General features: G+C 45.9%; 2 protein-coding genes across 2 annotated transcripts in view; both read right to left on the minus strand.

Moving 5' to 3' along the window:
* Positions 1–5,170: 5,170 nt before the first annotated feature.
* Positions 5,171–12,083, minus strand: th2 (tyrosine hydroxylase 2; the record flags this gene model as incomplete). The annotated part of the gene is made up of 12 exons (XM_080518700.1): positions 5,171–5,336; positions 6,406–6,539; positions 6,620–6,715; positions 7,731–7,787; positions 7,877–7,946; positions 8,335–8,470; positions 9,250–9,395; positions 9,488–9,538; positions 9,618–9,685; positions 9,777–9,865; positions 10,272–10,449; positions 11,829–12,083. The coding sequence occupies 12 exons, from the start codon at positions 12,081–12,083 to the stop codon at positions 5,171–5,173; spliced, it is 1,446 nt and encodes a 481-aa protein (XP_080374826.1).
* Positions 12,084–12,763: 680 nt separating this feature from the next.
* The window catches only part of pah (phenylalanine hydroxylase), a 16,615-nt gene continuing 11,878 nt past the window's right edge, over positions 12,764–17,500 (minus strand). The window contains exons 7-13 of the mRNA XM_080518699.1: positions 17,121–17,256; positions 16,955–17,024; positions 16,792–16,848; positions 15,704–15,799; positions 15,332–15,465; positions 15,117–15,232; positions 12,764–13,280 (exon numbers count right to left, since the gene is read on the minus strand). Coding sequence (XP_080374825.1) covers positions 13,237–13,280; positions 15,117–15,232; positions 15,332–15,465; positions 15,704–15,799; positions 16,792–16,848; positions 16,955–17,024; positions 17,121–17,256 — 653 coding nt within the window. The 3' untranslated portion in view covers positions 12,764–13,236. The remainder of the gene's footprint in view (positions 13,281–15,116; positions 15,233–15,331; positions 15,466–15,703; positions 15,800–16,791; positions 16,849–16,954; positions 17,025–17,120; positions 17,257–17,500) is intronic.

Raw genomic sequence — 17,500 nt, forward strand, 5'->3', positions numbered from 1 at the left:
TTTTCTTGTAGCATTTGTTTTGCAGTAAGTCGAAGTATATTCAGAATTTGGTCCAACATTTTACCTCTTGTAGCAACAATTTCGGTCACTGTGACCAGATATCAGGGAAAAAAGTGCAGATGTGCTTTTTTTTTTTTTAACAAATCTACATCCACGAACTAAAATTAGACCCCCATTTACACGACGTTTCAAGTCAAATGAAAGCGTTTTTGTCGTCACGTCGCCTCGCGTGCATGTCGATGTAAAGCTCGCGTTTTCGTCACGCAGCTCACTTCAATGTCGCGGCCAAAGTTAATCGGTACTAAAAGCACATTTTCAGGCACCTTCAGGGTTCCTGAAATCTGTGGTTCCCGAGCCAAACGCTGAGAGACGTGCGTTCGTTTAAGCGATTTGGTCACCAAAGTAAACTCAAAACACATTTTGTGACATTGGGGGGGGGGTAAATGCAAGAAAATAAAATAAAAAAAATTCTCTCACGTGCCGAGAATCAAAGTAGTTCCTCTGTGAGGAAGGAATGCTAATCACTACAACACTTGGTGGTGAAGTCAAACCACATGCTCCCCCCCCCCCCCATCTCCAAGGATTCAGCAATAAGATAACTTTTGAGCAACAAAAAGAATTTGTTGTACTTTATTAATGTCAGAAGCTCGGTCGTATTGTGTGTTTGCTGTGCGAGCGGCCTGAGCAGAGCACCGACTCCTTCACATCAGTTCATCAGCCTCGTATGTTTCTTGGACCGCGCTCGCCGACCGCCGTCCACAAAAGGAAAACATGCTACCGCTCTCCTGGTCCACTCTCCTGGTTTTGAACACGTCCAAATGCGGTCTCCGGTCCCTACGTGTGCGGAGCTTTAGGTGCAAGTGTTGCTGGAGCGTCTGAACCAGAGACGTCGGCTCTGAACGTCTTCCAAAGTGCACAAATGAGCAGCGGCGGAGGACGGCGGAGTCAGGAATCCGACCTGGGCCACTTTTCCTCCCGACAACACACATCCCAATGGGTTCAGGAGTCCAGTGACTCAAGGACACCATCTGATGGCCGCCCGGCGCAATGGCACCATAACAGATCTGGGAACTGTTTTCTTCCAAACTGTGTGATCCATCTTCCTAGAATCGCGAGACGTCACCGACCCGGTTCTCCCCGATACCTTTGATGTAGCCTGAATGAAGCCATTGTGCCTCTCGCAAAACAGTTGGATCTCGCGTGGACGAACAACAAACCGTGAAATGGATGAAAGTGGGATGGGGCCGCATTAAAATCCTCTTCAACTTTCCGCTAATCTCCCCCCGCATCTCAGATAATTCTCCCGTTCCTCCATCCACCTTAAGCCGCGGCTCAAGGAAAAGAGACCAAAGAAAACTAATGAGGAGCCACGATATGAGGGCAAACAAAGAGATTAGAGTTCTTAAAGGGCCTGCGTTTGATTTAATCTCATGGCTCGTTTGTTTGCGATGCTTTTTCCCCAGAATGAAGCAATTATGCCGATCTTGATGCTGAAAGTTACTGCTTTTGAGAGTCGCTCGAGGGTCGTCTCGAGAGTCGACGCAGCTGCGTGTCCTTCTCTTTCCTTGGGGTGAAGACCGTTAACGAGTTGTGCGTAACACTCCAAGAATTTCCTGAACTTTTATAGACCTAGTATCAAACACTTACCTTGTGTGTGGCATTTAAAAAAAACAACAAAAAAACCCAACTTCCTCTTGCCTCTTATTGACGAGTTGCAACGCGTTGGATTCGTGACGTCTCTAGCGCCCTCTCCTGACGCGTTCTGTGTGGAGTTGGCGTGTTCTCCCCGTGTGTGTGTGTGTGTGTGTTTCACCACCGTTTCCTGTGACGGACTAACAACCCGATCGGAGCGCTGTCAGATTTCAATCAGATTTGAGTTGGATTACTTGGGGTGATTCAGTCGGCAGGTCACATTGTCCTCTAATCCGAAGGTCGGCGGTTCAAACCGCCACTTCCTGTTTCTCCAAACGAGCCGCGAGCACCTTGTGCCTCTGGCGTGCATGAGACTGCGTGGAACTCTCCGTCTGAAGAGATCCACTGGGGATCAGACGAGTCATTATCAATCTTGATAAGGTTGCAAACTACAAGGATAAAAACCCCCACATCCAGACGTTTCCAAACCCAGGAAAGCCAAACCGTCTTCTAGGAGGAATAGTTCATTGTGACTGGCAGACGCAGCGGCTCGCTTCCCTTCTGAGCGTTGCCAGAGATGAGGAAACTTGTGGTTTGTTTATGAAGTGCAGAGTTTGCTGACGTAAGGCCACACCGGGCTCCGTCCATCACTCCTTGCCGTTGGGGAAAATGCCGAGCTTTGCCCCGAGATAACATCACCTTGGCTGGACGCTCGGTCTCGCTTCGGCGCCAGGTCATCTTGGTCTTCCAGGTTTTCTTGTGCCTGGAGAGGTCCAGTCAGGGCTGCTGATTGATGGCGATCCTTCTCTGTGTTTAAGACACAGCGGAGTCCCCCGAGGCCTTCGAGGCAAGACGCCCCCGTGCCTCCGACCCTCACCGCGAACACTCCGGAGGGGGAAGACGAACGTGATGGATTGTTATACCGAGGCTCAGTCTCGCTCGCAGTGAGGTTTCACGTGATGCTTATTCTGCACGAGGAGCCGTCGGGCACGTTCAACTTTTAACGGAGTCGGACAGGCGGCCTCTACCGAGCGCCAGGTTGGCCCGACACCCTCTCGTTTCAAGCGTTTCCCCAAACGGCCGAGGCGTTTTCTCTTAACTGGCGAAGCTGCAGTGTGCAACGCTGACTTGTCGGGGTGTCAACGTGGCCGTTCGGTAGTTATCGGGTCTTAAATCTTCGGGACCCACTCGCACGTCAGCAGAGTATCTCCTTCGGGCCCGAGGGCAGAGTGAACCCGGTGACCTCTGCTTCCAGCCCGGAGGAGGCGGGGGCGGCGGCGGCCCGGCTCTGACATCAATAAAGGAAACACTTATGGTTGGACTCGTGATGATACGGCGCTTTGGGATTTTGCGGCGAGCACACGATGCGCAGGAATTTGACTTGGAGCCCTCTGCCGATCGCCCCGTTGCCAAGGCAACCTGCCTTTTGTTTAGCGCTCAGCAGATCGGGATCCTGGCGTTGGTTTCGTGGGGATTTATGGCTTTAAAAGAGCTGGATGGAGAATTGAGATATGAGACGTCATGAAGTGTGAGGCTTCTTTTTGGTGTGTGTGGTGTGTGTGTGTGTGTGTGTGTGTGTGTGGCCTTGTTCCTCTGTCCTGGCGGTCACCAGAACCAGATTGTTAAACATGTTGACTCATGTCACTGGGACAAAAAAAAAAAAAGATGATTACCATGAGGTAAACATCAAGAAATATTTGGGGTTCGAGCCAGTAGTAGTTCCAGATTAGCCGACAGTTGGTCGCCAGGAAATGAATCAAAGTCGATGTTTTGTTCCCACAGGGAACTGAAAAAAGCTCCCGCTGCTGGTTGGCTTCCTTCGCTGTGGGAACTCTTCTCACTCGGCCCAAACTTCAGGACCCTACTATGTTTTAAATATCTTTTGAGTGTTCAGATATGATTTTATAAAGTTATTCTGACAGAGTCCAGACGGGAAAACAGAACTATTTAGGCGCCAGTTTTAGTTGTATACGTATATCTGTAATATGCTGTCGGTACCTTGTCATCACACTCATACAAATGTGCCATTTTCACCATTTGAATTTTGATTTCTGTGCCGAAATAATACCCTTTTTATGGGAAGTATATCTTAAAGACTATCGGGCAGTAGAGTAACTTTAAACATGCGGTTGTCTGACTTTTGCCTTCGTTAAGTGTGCAGTTTGTTAGCTTGCGGATGCGTAGCGTAGCATGTGGAGCAACGCCACAGAAGACCCCTTGGGGGCGGCGTTGAGCAGTGGAGCTCATGTGCAGCTGGCAAAAGGAGCTAAGAAGAGCAGAAGTTGCAGAAAAACAGAAATAACCGATCCCTTTGAGTACATTAAATGAAATAGATGATCTCACCTGGGCATCGAGATGAAGGAGCTACAACAGAAACATTTATTCACGCTGCACTGATGCGTGCAGACTCACGTTCTGGGGAGAGGTTTCCACGAATGTGACGCTCAAGGTGTGGGGTGGAAGAGTGAGGCAATGCATTGCGTCAATGGTGGTGAGTTTTATCTTGTAAATTCTTCCTTTTCTGGGCCCCCCCGCCCCCCCTGAAAACTGGGATCCCACTCCTCTTGCAGGACGGGCTGGAAATGCAGAACCGCACACTCGGTTTGGACGTCTTCCAGAAGTCACTGTGTGGCATCGGGGTGGGGGGGGGGGGGCGAGTTCACCATCGGGTTAGGCCCTCAGGATGTGATGCAATGAGCAGGGGAATACATTGCGTCAATGAGCCTTCCCACAAAGACGTGTGTGCGTCTGCTCGCCTGCAGATCACCGCTCCCTGCCAGCCAGAGTGCAAACAAAGGCCCTCTGCAGCGGCGAAGCTTGATTTACTGCAACGCTGGATTTATGGGGAGGGCAACCTTCCCAACACGAGGTGGCCACTGTAAGCTGGAGGTGAAGGATGATGGTTCTGAGAGGGGGGGGGGGGGGGGGGTTTACATGTCGCCTGTGTGGAGATTAAACCGCTGGACGTGCGTCAAAAATCCAAATCCCACCATCGCAGGCAGAAAGGGAAACAAGAGAGAAGAGCGTCTGTCAGCATCGAACCGTGTTGCGGTCGACTGTGAGGTCCCAGTGACCTGGCCCCTACTGACGTGCTGGGCCTCCGTGCCGGCTTTGGCCTTGACCGGCGGAGGGGGAACCCGATACTTCAATCATTTGTAATTAGCCTCTTTCCCTTTCGCTTAATAACACATGAAGATAAATGGCTTCCAAGAATTTTCCAAATGGAAATAGTCGGTTTGGAGTTAAAAGCTAGAAGCGGGTCTACAAGCCCCGTATTGTAGTGGTTCCATGTTTTTCCCCCTCTCGTTCTTTTTCTCTCCACTGTTGCAGAACATGGGAGTTTCTTTTTTTCATTCGGCTCTTCGTGAAAATAAACATTTATTTCTTTACACGCTCTCCACGGTACAATCTTACAATGTAAACACGAGTCTGGTAAATGTGACGACATCTTCAGACGTGCTCCCCGAACAAAGTCTTATTTACAATTTTACAAGTTTGTTCCGTCCGGTCCCCGCGGGGGGGGGGGGGAGTCTGTCCCCTACGACGAGCTGAGCTTCTCCAGGGCGCCGTGGAGCGTCTTCAGGTCCTCCCTCATCTGGCTCAGGGCGTCCTGGATCTTGCCGGGCTGGTCCAGGACCTCCACGCTGCAGGTGAACGGGTCGTACCGCACCGCGAAGGGCCGCTTGATGTTGGCCGAGTACTTCCTGTTGAGACAAGCCACTTCCTTTAACTACTTTAGATGAGATTTCGACCGTTTTGATTCCATTTCTGATTCTGCTTGATGATGCGGCATTCCAATCACGTTTTAGAATATGATCTAATTTAAGAATCATCCGAAAACGTGTCATAAGCCGAGTAATTTGTCAGTTTTTGGAACCGGACACATGTTGAACAGCGCCATGGTGAGTATATATCTTCTATTTGTACATGTGCAATCAACTCAGGAGAATGTATTTTGTAAAAATACCTCACATATGTTAGAAAATACAACTTTATTATTTTATGTCATTTTTCTCATCTTATTCTGCTTTTAGTGCAGAGATTAAGATTAGAAGACCTAAAAAAAAAACAGTTTATAAATCAAAATATCTGATAAAGTCAGAAGTACTTCCTCCTCCGTTACACTGACCGCATTAAAAATGCAACGAACGGGGAACAAATTTCAGAAAAGCACATGAATTTGAAGCGACGAAAGTGGACCGAGCGTTTCTCAGCCCATTAAAAGTATCGTATGGAGTCGAGGACCACCGAACGTCCTTTTACAAGCCTCCCCGCCTCTTTACGGCCCCGCCAATGGCCTTACAATTTTATAGGCGTCGTTAATGTCGGAATGGAGGAAGAGAAGAAGCGTGTGAGCCGGGTGTGAACGCCGCGTCCTCCGAGCCTTCAAACGGGTCCAGCCGAGCCCAAACAGGATCTTTAAATACATTCAGCTCGATTCCATCAACGAGTTTATCGTCTTAATGAGTCTATTTTGTAGTTTGAAACCGAAATACTCTATGAAGCCATGAGTGAATCACAGATGAGACGTTTTGTCTTTTGTGGAGGGAAACGTTTCTAAAAGAAAGACAATGGCGCCCACTAGTGGCCCAGTAGGGAAAGTATGTTGTTTTCAGTGTTTTTTTTTTAAAAGGCATAGAAAAATAAGGAAGTCTGTGTTTGGAAGGTTATGTCTTTGTTGGAACTTTCCAATAAAGCTTTGAAATAACCCACCAAACACACATCTGAGTGTAACATGGTGACAGATTCCTGTACTTGTAACTTCTCGGCTACCTCAGCTTCATCTTTGCGTCCTCGAAGCTCTCGGAGACGAAGTAGACGGGCTGGTAGGTCTGGTCCTGGTACGGCTGCACCGCCGTCTCCTCGGGGTTGAAGGGTTTGTACTCGGGCGCGTTGGACAGGGCGTACTGGAAAGACACATCACACACACTGTCAGTGAGACGTGTGTGTGTGTGTGTGTGAGAAGGTGAAGACGTCCAACACTCACCACCAGCTCTCCGTACGACGACAGCAGTCCGGCGCCGTAAGCTTTCACCCCTCCGCTCTGCTTGCAGAGGCCGAACTCCACCGTGAACCAGTACAGCTGCACAAGGACGGACTGGTTTTATTGACTGGGAGAGGTTTTGGCATCTCAACACCAACTACACATAATTTATTTGAATGCTCAAGTCATTAGGATGTCTGATATTCAACCAGTGATCTACGGTGGCCCTGAAGTGCAAACCACAACACCAAATCACTAAACACAACTGCAAATTCAAAAACACAAAGACGGTAACTTAAACAGAAAAGGTCGGTGCCAGTTGGCAGAAAGAGATTAGCGCTGATTGGACGACGGGAAAGTTCCGCTTATGAACCAGAGGTGATTTCGCTTGTGGAGCGTTTAGTTTCAACAGGAGAAAATATCGGGAAGGAAAGGAGGAAGAATGTTTTGTCTAAGCTGCGAGAAAGAGGAGTCGGTAGAGGAGTCAACAAACTTTTCCATGTTTTGAAATTCGTGCTTCAGGCAGAATAACTTCTGGTTCAAAGGCTGAACGGCTCCGTCGTCCAATCAGAGAGCTCGCCTGCTGCTCTTCTGTTAAAGTGAATGTCGTCGTGTTTTTCAATTTGTTGTTGTGTTTTTTCATTTGTTGTGTTTTTTCATTTGTGTTGTGTTTTTCAATTTTTTGTTGTGTTTTTTTCATTTGTTGTTGTTTTGAATTTGCAGTTGTGTTTTTTCATTTGTGTTGTATTTTTCAATTTGCAGTTGTGTTTAATGATTTGCTGTTGTGTTTTTGAATTTGTTGTTGTGTTTTTCAATTTTTTGTTGTGTTTTTCAATTAGTTGTTGTGTTTAATGATTTGCTGTTGTGTTTTTCAATTTGTTGTTGTGTTTAATGATTTGTTGTTGTGGTTTGCACTTCAGGGCCACCGTAGTAATCACTGCTTTGTGAGAAAAAAAGCAAACCAACTGTGGCTGCAGTTATTACATTCCTCCACTAGATGGCGGTAAATCCATGTCAAATGCATGAACTTGAGCCTGCCTGCGCTGAACGGTTGAACTTGAACTAATTCAGAGCCTTGAGTGTGTTTTTGAGCAAGAAGACGATCAAATCTCACCGTTGACAGTTTCTCGATCTCCTCGTCTGAAGCTCCGAGTGAAGCCAGTCCAATCTCCTGCACACATCGTCATCATTATTAAAACACAGGACTCGCGGATTATTCTCGGATGAAGCCAAATCGAAGGGCAGGGAAGAGTCGGGTACCTGTGAAAACTGGGCGAACTCTTTATCTGCCAGCATGGGGATGTGGCCGAGCAGCTCGTGACAGCAGTCTCTGTCAGGATGCACAGTAAATATAAGGTGAAAACAAGCGGTGGGAAAGGTAAGGAATCAGACGGAAGGTAAGGAAATGAGAAGAGCAACAAGTGAGATAATGAGGAGAGAGAATCAAATAGGTGATGGAGAAGAACGACGACGAGGTGGAGAAAGAAAAAGAGGAAGACGAGACGACGACAAGGAAATGGCTGGATTATCATTATTTTAAATTATTTGAATTTCTTCACTTCTTGGGTGTTATTCCAGGTATTACTGCTAGAAAACCATGAGAAAGGGAATTTTGCTTAATATGACCCCTTTAAAAAAAAGTGCCTTCAAACACCCCCACAGGAACCCGTGTCAGATGAGATGATGATGAAGGTGACGGCAGAGCGATGAAGACTTACGGCTCGGGGGAGTGCATGGGCGCTGAGCCGTGTCGGATGTACTGTGTGCACTGGAACACTCTGAAGGACAGACTGGCCAGGAAGTCTCGGGCCGACAGCAGACCGGCGACCGGACGCAGCTGGAAGCCCGTCTTCTCTACAAAAACAAGCAAGTGGCATAAAACTTTAAAAGGCAGTTTTATAAGAAGACGCTCAGACTGAGGCTCCGTTTACAAGTGGAAACGCATCATTCTTGTAGTTTTGTTTCGTAACGAAAAAAATAAAGCAAACATATTGGCATGTAAGACCAGTAGTGGGCGCTGTTTGCATACGCTCAGAACAGACAGCGTTGGATTGTTGCCACGGTGACGGTCGACTATAAAACTACCACGTCCAGGAGAATGTGGACTGAGAGTCGTGAGGCGGCGGCGGTCATGAGCATGTGCAGAAGAACTATTTACTCCAGCCGTAGCAACGTTTCCACGGAAGAGACGGAATCGGGGGGGGAAGGGGTTTCAAAAAGTTGCATTTTCCCCGTTTCCATGGCGATGGAGTTGGAGCATCTGCAATAAGTCGTGTTTTAACCCGGCTCCACTTGGGAGTCGAACTATTTACTCCAGCCGTAGCAGCGTTTCCACGGAAGAGACGGAATCGGAGGGTTTTCAAAAAGTTGCAATTTCCCAGTTTCCGTGGCGACTGAGCCAGTGTGTGCAAAAGGTTGCATTTTCCCACGTTTCCATGGCGATGGAGTTGGAGCATCTGCAATAAGTCGTGTTTTAACCCGGCTCCACTCGGAGTCGAAGCGTTTTTGTTTTTTTTTCAAAAAGTCCCACCTCGTGGGAGCCGTTTCCGTGACTTCCCGGCACCGTCGAACCAACGGGACCCTGCGGAAAAAATGTCAATTTTCAACTTGGAAAACCTTTTTTTTTTTTTCACCTCTGAGGAAGGCGGACACGTCCCGGAGCTGAGGGATTCGCTCCTCCCCGTAGCCACACTCGTCCTCCAGCTGCTGCAGGCCGTCCAGGAACTGCCTGCAGGCCAGCGAGGGGTAGATCCCCCGCAGCTGCTGGTACACCTTCCTCCTTCAAGACACAGGACGAACGCCGCCTTTTAGTAACGCCGAAGACAAACACACACACACACACACGGGGTAGAAAGAGGTGCACACACTCACCATGTGGACACCTCCTCGGCGGTGTACTCCACCGTGGGCAGCGGGTCGCCCCTGCAGCACAGACACACGGATATCAGACAACGAGACCACGCAACCGACGGCACGCGTTCCTTCCGACGTGGACACTCACTGTTTGTATCTGAAGGCCAGCTCCGCGATGGCCGCACGCCGCTTTCTGTACTCCGAGTCGTTGTATCCCTGGAAATTGGATTGAGAAATAAACAAGTGAGGAAAACAAAGAAAAACAAAAAGCTGGTAACGGAGGGAGGTTGAAGGTTGAAACACTGACCGGATGCTCCTGGTCCATGTCCGGGTCGAATTTGGTGACGAGCAGGTTGCATCTGTCCAGGTCCTTAATCCGGCGGGGGAACCAGGCGGCTGCGACGGGAGGAGAGACGCATTTTAGTTTTCACAAGTTTCATGGGGGGGGAAAGTGGTTCATTGTGGGCCAAGACGGGGGGACTCCATACCAAAAATGTCGTCTGCGTCCGATTAGCGGACACGACCGTCACGAATGAGGCGAAGTGAAAACGCCAAAATCTTTGTAGCGTTTACGACGGCGCTCGGAGCCGCTGGAAAAGTTCCACTTTGTGAAAACGCCGCCTTCATTTTACCGACGCGAGCAGAAAAAAGGCCTGACGTGAAAACGACGGCGTTTCCAAAACGTGAAACGTTTCTTTGCCGTTCACACTGGAACGTTTTTCTTTGTCGTGTACGAGCGCCTGACCCCCCCCTCCCCCCCCCCAACCCCTCCCCCCCTGCTGGGAATGCTTAAGGTGTCCACCTCTCTCCTCCTGGATGCAGCGGACGTCGTCGGCGACCCTCTTCAGCGCGTTGACGAAGACGTCCAGGTCGGAGCCGTGCAGCTCGCACCGCATGAAGAACTCCAGCTCGCCGCCCTCGCCGTTCTTCGACTTCCTGCCCACGCGACTCTCCACGTGCAGGAGTCTGGCCTCGAACGTCTGGAACGCAGGCGGAGCGGTGAGACGCAGAAACCATCCATATATCTCGTTATTGAGATGAAACGTAAGATACTGATCCATATTTTTTCTAATTCTTACAAAAATGAAGAGTAACAAAATTACTTCAGTCAAAATAAAGTTATGTAATAATGCTTTTTTAAATTGCTTTTAAAAAAATAGTTATTTGACTTTATTTAACTCGTTACTTTTATATTGACGTCATAAAACATAATATTACAATAGTGCAAGTCGTGTGTGACGAATACGTCTATAAATGAAAAATAACGTCACTTTTTAAATGTTATCTTTCCATTTTGTCTTTTATATTATAATCAATAATACAATCTATGTCAACATCAGTACATATATGATTTTATGAATGAATGAATATAGAAAAAAAAGCATTAATTCTTACCCAAACTAGGTCTTTGCTTCATTTGATTATATACATTTTAAAGCTTTTACTTGTTACTGCCATATTTTTACCTGTGTAGTGGAATCGTCTAATATGGACAGCATGTATGATGAATGAATATACAACTAAATAATTACAAAAATACAGAAACAACCCTTTAAAAATGAACATTTATCTCCTTACTATGTATTTACTTGAGGAATTTCATGTTAAAATATAAAATCAACCATTTCTATCAACAGAAATAAAGTTTAATTGTGAACAATAAAGGTATTTATTTATTTATTGTTACTTTTTCTAAGCATGTCATATTTAGTCTTCCACACTGCAAAGACAATGCATGTAAGATAAACAAATATACAAACAAAGAAATGATCAAGAGTCTTATGACCTATATATAGGTAGAATGTTTGATCAATCATGACGTTATTGTTTTTCATATGATTTGCCCAAAAACGAACTAAATACATTATAAAACAAACCAATAAATGTGAAATTGAAGCTACTCCCTAGTATACATTGATATTGTCAATTAATATTAAGACATACAATACAAATAATACTAAAATTAATCTTAAACGCAATAGGAATATAATACAAATAATTGAAAACAAAATAATAAAACACAAGGCAAAAACTTTGTTTGCCTTGCATAGTATCTAATATTTTAATATACAAATTTGAAATAAGTCAAACGTTTCCAGAAAATAATTCAAATCAATTGATTTTAAGTACAAAAACATGAAGCATCTTCTAATATTTCATGTAATTTGTCATCTTAATGATGCAAACATTGAAGAACAAAGTGCATTTAGGATCAAATCTACGGATTTTAGTTGATTCTACAAATACAGATACAAAAAAAGTTGGTTTGACGGATTAAAGATCAGAAGCGGGTTTCAGGCCTTTGGCTGATTTTTACGCACCGGGTTTTTTTTTTTTTTTTTAATTTCTTCAATCTCACCTCGAATATTTTGCCCGTTTTGAAAAATCCGCCGTTCTTCTCGCTGCCGAGCGCGAACAGGACGTTCACGGTGACCCTGCCGCTCTTCTCCTCGAACACGAAGCCGTCCCCGGGCCCCCCGGGCCCCGGGGAGCCCGGCGCGCAACACGCGCCTCCGCCGCCGCCGCCGCCGCCGCCGCCGCGCTCCCGGCGCGCGTCCTCGATCAGACTCTGCTTCCTGCCGCTGAACGTCTGAGCCGCCACGTCCGTCTTCATGTCTGCCGCAGGCTGTGTGCGCCTCCGCGGCTCCTCTGCGCACCTTTTAAACACCCAGAGTTCTGCAGAGGGAGGAGGAGGAGGAGGAGGGGGGGTTGTTGAGATGCGCAACTGCGACACGCGCGTTTGTTTGGGGGCCGTTTTGCGTCACGATGCGCTTTTCTTTCTTTTTTTTTTTTCCTTCCCTCTCTTCTTTCTATTTAGCCTCAATTGCTGCCGTGAAAAAGGGGGAAATAAGCACTTTGCCTTTGAATCAGAGGTGCATTCAACCACCGCGCAGCATCACCGGTTACATAAAGGTCACACATAATTCCAGAAGGTCGAGTGCTTTTTTAAATCAAATACTACCTGCACCTCCCACACGATCGCTCTATTTATCTCTCGGAGGACGTTTCTGGAATCTTTCTATTTATACACGCAATCCTTACTGCAGTTTAACATGTTCAAATGTGTTCCAGGAACAATATATTCAACATTATTGCATTATACATTGCACTTTCTTATAAAAAAAAAACTCAGTTTCATAAGATATCAACAATTATATAGTTAAAAAAAAAGTATTTTATGATGGATTTGTAAGAACTACATCCAATACTCCCAGTTCTCACTGTGTCAGAATACAATAATGCCGTTCAGGCAGATTTGGAGCAACGTGAGGCGGAAAAATCAGAAAAGGCACATTGTAGGACGAGAAATGTATTTGTTTCATTCAAATATTTCATGCATATACAAAACATTTAATTCATCTGAGTGATATCAAAGCAAAAGCTGATTTGTCACCATTAAAAACAAACAAAAAAAGTCTTAAATTCACAGAGGTTATATTGTCGAGTTAAAGTAGCGACGCATTCTTCATCTTTCATCTTTCAGGCACATTTCCTTCGGGAAGCAACAGGCTTGTCCTCCTCCTCCTCCTCCTCCTCCTCATCGTCATAATAAAAATAATAAAATAACAGGCGACAGACCATTCTCTAGAAATACAGGTTTCTAATTGCTGGATTACAGAAACATTGCCGTCGGTTAACTAGAAAGGCTGGAGTTTGACTACAAGGGAAGCTAATCTGCAGGCATGCTAAAGCTAACATCAAAGACTCCAACAAAGGAAGACGGGATGAAAGGAAGAGGACGAGATCCTCCGGCGACACGTGCACGGTCACTCCAGTTTCCGCAGGGCTTCACACAATTTCCCCAATTCGCCTGGAATGAAGAATAAAAAAAGAAAAATAGAAACGCACGAGTGAGGCCTATAAATATTTGGAAAGAGACTTTTATTTTTCTAACGTGCGCCATGAAAAGTTCAATTTAACTCCGACAATTCAGATGCAAGTGCAGACTTTTCAACAACGATTGCATAATAATCCGAGGAACTAAAGCCCTTCATTCGATCTCAACTGACGTTACGTCACGATAGTCTGAATTTTTATTAAACAAGTAAAAAAAGAAATTGTGTCAGTGTCCCAAATATCTATATATGGGCCTGACAGTATAACGTCTGGAGATACTTTCTGCTCTATTTCCTCTGAGAGTGAAAAGACATCGATTGACCGTCTTGGGTAAGCGGACGGGAATAGAGCCGTTACGTGGCGCCTCGTGATAATGAGGCTCGTCGGAGGCGGCGCCGCTTCTTTCTCACTCGTCTCCGGCTTCAGATTATACGTATGAGACACGATTCTCTCGAAATAAACCTGAATAAATCCAATTTCTAAATATTTGACCCCCCCCCCCCCCTCCTCCTCCAACCACTGTCTGTGTTATGAGGAAAATAAGCTGGTGACCTTTTCGTGACCCAGATCTTGAACTTTGACCCGGTCGCTCTCAAATTTAATGAAATATTCCTGAAGATTTCTTGCATTTCGGGTCAATAGTTGTTGTAAAAACTTGGTAACATATATACACACAGACCAATGCATAAATAAATAAATACACTATATAACTTAAGACACCACCCGAGAAGATCTGGTGAGAAAATATAGAAGAAAATATGTTACAAGACAAGACAGGATGTCTTAAGAAGTTAAGAAAAGGCAAAGCAAGAAATCAAAATAGGATCAACTTGAACAAAAAAGATTAAGTTAATGTAATTCAGGATAAAACAAGGTGAGACACGAAGGACCAGAAACAAGACACCGAAGATGAGTTGGGACGAGACAGAATAAGACGAGACCGAACAAAATAAGTTAGAAAAAAGACACAAAAGACGCAAAGACAAAGCGAGAGACGCTAAGACACGACAGAACAAGATCGTTTAAGACGATACAGAAGAAGATGTGTTGGGTTATAAGACGAAACAAGACAAGATGATGTAAGTTAAGACCAGAGATGACAAGATAAGAAAAGACAAAGCAGGACCAGGAAAGATCATACATAAGAATTCAGGTTACGAAAAGACCAAACATGTTAAGATCTGACAAGACACGACAGGACTTGAGACAATACAGAAGAAAACGGGATACATCAAGACTAGATGGAACAAAGGAAGACAAAACAAGACAAGACCGAGTAAGTAGAGACAGAGGATGAGTTCCAAGTTAGACGGAGACGAAACAAGAGAAGATAAATGTACAAAGACACGAAAGACCAGAAACAAGACACAGAAGGTAAGTTAGGACGAGACCGAACAAAATAAGCTAGAAGCTACGCAAAGACAAAGCGAGTGGCGCTATGACATGACAGAACAAGATCGTTTAAGACGATACAGAAGAACAGACGGGACACACAGATACGACAGGACTTGAGACAATACAGAAGAAAACAGGATACATTAAGACGAGACGGATCAAAACAAGACAAGACAGAGTAAGATGAGACAAAGGATGAGTTCCAAGTTAAACGGAGACAAAACAAGAGAAGACAAATGTACAAAGACATGACGGAACAGAACAAGTCAAGACAAGAGAGAACAAGATGAGACGAAACGGGACCCAGGATAAGCGAAGACGAAACGGGACGAGACGAGGTCACGTGAGGACGGACAAACAAAGGCGAGAGGACGACGGTCGCGTCCGGCGTTGCCACGGTTGCGTTGCCGCTCACTGTTGATGCTGTCGGCCAGGTTCCGGAGCTGCTGGGTGTTGTCCAGCACCTCCACGCTCTGGGTGTAGGGGTTGTAGCGCACCGAGAACGGCTTGGGGATGGTGCCCGCAAACTTCCTGCAACAAACGGGTTCCATAGACGACGGAGTGTCACTTTCGGGCGGCGTTCCCCCCCCCACCCCCGAGCCGGTCATTCCCTCCCGTCCCCCCCCTCACCTGACTTTCTCCTTGGCGTCCTCGAAGCTCTCCGCCACGAAGTAGACGGGCTGGTACTCCGTGATGGGGTACTTCTGCAGGCTGGTCTTGTCCGGGTCAAAGGCCTGCAGCTTGGGTTTGTCCGTCAGGCAGTACTGCAAGAAAAACCCCCCCGCTTCGGTTTCTGGGTGTTTTTGTTTTTTTTTCTCAATGAGTGTCTGTGAGTAAATAGGAAGTGCAGCATGATTCCGTCCTGGATGTGGATTTGTGGAGTGAACATCCGCCGATGATGTAAGGCGTGACCTGGATCCTCGCTCTGACACCCCTACCACCCCTCCCCCGCTGGGCCCCAGTGACACATTGGACCACTAACCCACTGCCTGACTGACTCACCTGCAGCTCCCCGAAGGACGAGAGCAGACCGGCTCCGTAAGCCTTGATCTCCGAGCCTTGCTTACACAGGCCGAACTCCACCGTGAACCAGTACACCTGCACACACACACACACACACGCACACACACACACGTCTTTGGCTTCACTTTGCATGAATGAGCACATAAAAAAAAAAACACTGTTTGAATAAATAGTATCGCGTGAGGAAAACGGTAAAACCATATAAGGCCTGATGAAGTTTCTATTTATAGAGCTATCATATATGTATGTGTGTGTCTATATATATGCATGCATGTATGTATATATATATATGTGTGTATATATACATGTGTGTGTATATATATATGTATATATACATTCTGTGTATATGTGTATATATATGTATATATATACACATACATATACATATGTACATATATATACACATACATATACATATGTACATATATATATATATATACACACACACATTTTTTGGGAATTATGTGTACGTTTCCTTATTATTTGATAGTTGCAATAATGCTTTTTTGGCAGTATTATGGTCATTATTGTTGTTGTAGCTATTTTTTATTTGTTTATTACAATATCACCATCGTCATCGTCATCCCAGATGATTAGACACTATAAACAAGATATGGAAACATCATTTAAAAATATTATATATATATATATATATAATAGAAAAGCTTCATAGCATAAAACTGAAAAGTTTTGTTCAAATCAACAAAAAATATTTATCCAAATATATAATATATATATACTGTCTATTTATAATTTTATATTAAATATATTCTATAGTAGCCAATCTTTTATCTTTTAATTTAATTGATGGTCAACATAGTGAATGTGTGTCATTTTGCTCAGTTTGCTTCTTGAATGGATTCTTTCTGATATAAAAGGTTTTTGCTCAGTTACATTTTAAACGTACGTACAAGAGTAATCCGTCCTGATGAGGCACAGAGATGCCGAGTGTGTACAAATTAACCAGCTATGAAGTGTTTCGAGGGTCTTTTGAGATGGAAAGACGTCTTTAATATTTCCTAAGAGGCTCCAGGAATGTGAACGACGGCAGGTTTTGTTTTACTCACTGTGGCGAGTTTCTCAATGTACTCGTCTGGCGCGCCGAGAGACGCCAGGCCAATCTCCTGGGTGAGGAAGGGAGGCGGCAAGAGGGGTGAGAACATTTCAAAAATATAATGTAAATATAATATAATATAATTTTTTTTTTTTTTTTTTTTTTTTTGCAAACACCTGCGAGAACTGAGCAAAACTGGGATCGGCGAAGAGCGGGACGTGTCCGAGCAGCTCGTGGCAGATGTCCCTGCATGGGGGAGCAGAAGGAGGCTCTTTAACGGGTCAGAGGTCACGCGGAGGTCGTGAGGAGGAGGAGGAGGAGGAGGAGGAGGAGGACACTCACGGCTCGGGCGTGTACGTGGGCTTGGAGCCGTGACGGATGTACTGCGTGGAATGGAAGACCCGGAAGGCGAGTCCGGCCAGGAAGTCCCTGGACGAGAGGAGGCCGGCCACCGGGCGGAGCCGGAAACCTGTGCAGGCTGTGGGGAGGAGGAGGAGGACGAGGAGGAGGGGGGGGGAGCAGGAGGAGGAGGAGGGGGAGGAGGAGCAGGAGCAGGAAGAGGAGGAACAGGAGGATGAGCAGGAGCAGGAGGAGGAAGAGGAGGAGGAGCAGTAGGAGGAAGAGGAGGGGGAGGAGGAAGAGGAGGGGGAGGAGGAGGAGGAAGAGGAGGAGGAGGAGCAGGAAGAGGAAGAGGAGGAGGAGGAGGAAGACGAGGAGGAGGA

The sequence above is a fragment of the Blennius ocellaris genome, assembly GCF_963422515.1.
Source record: "Blennius ocellaris genome assembly, chromosome: 22".
Classification (NCBI taxonomy): Eukaryota; Metazoa; Chordata; class Actinopteri; order Blenniiformes; family Blenniidae; genus Blennius; species Blennius ocellaris.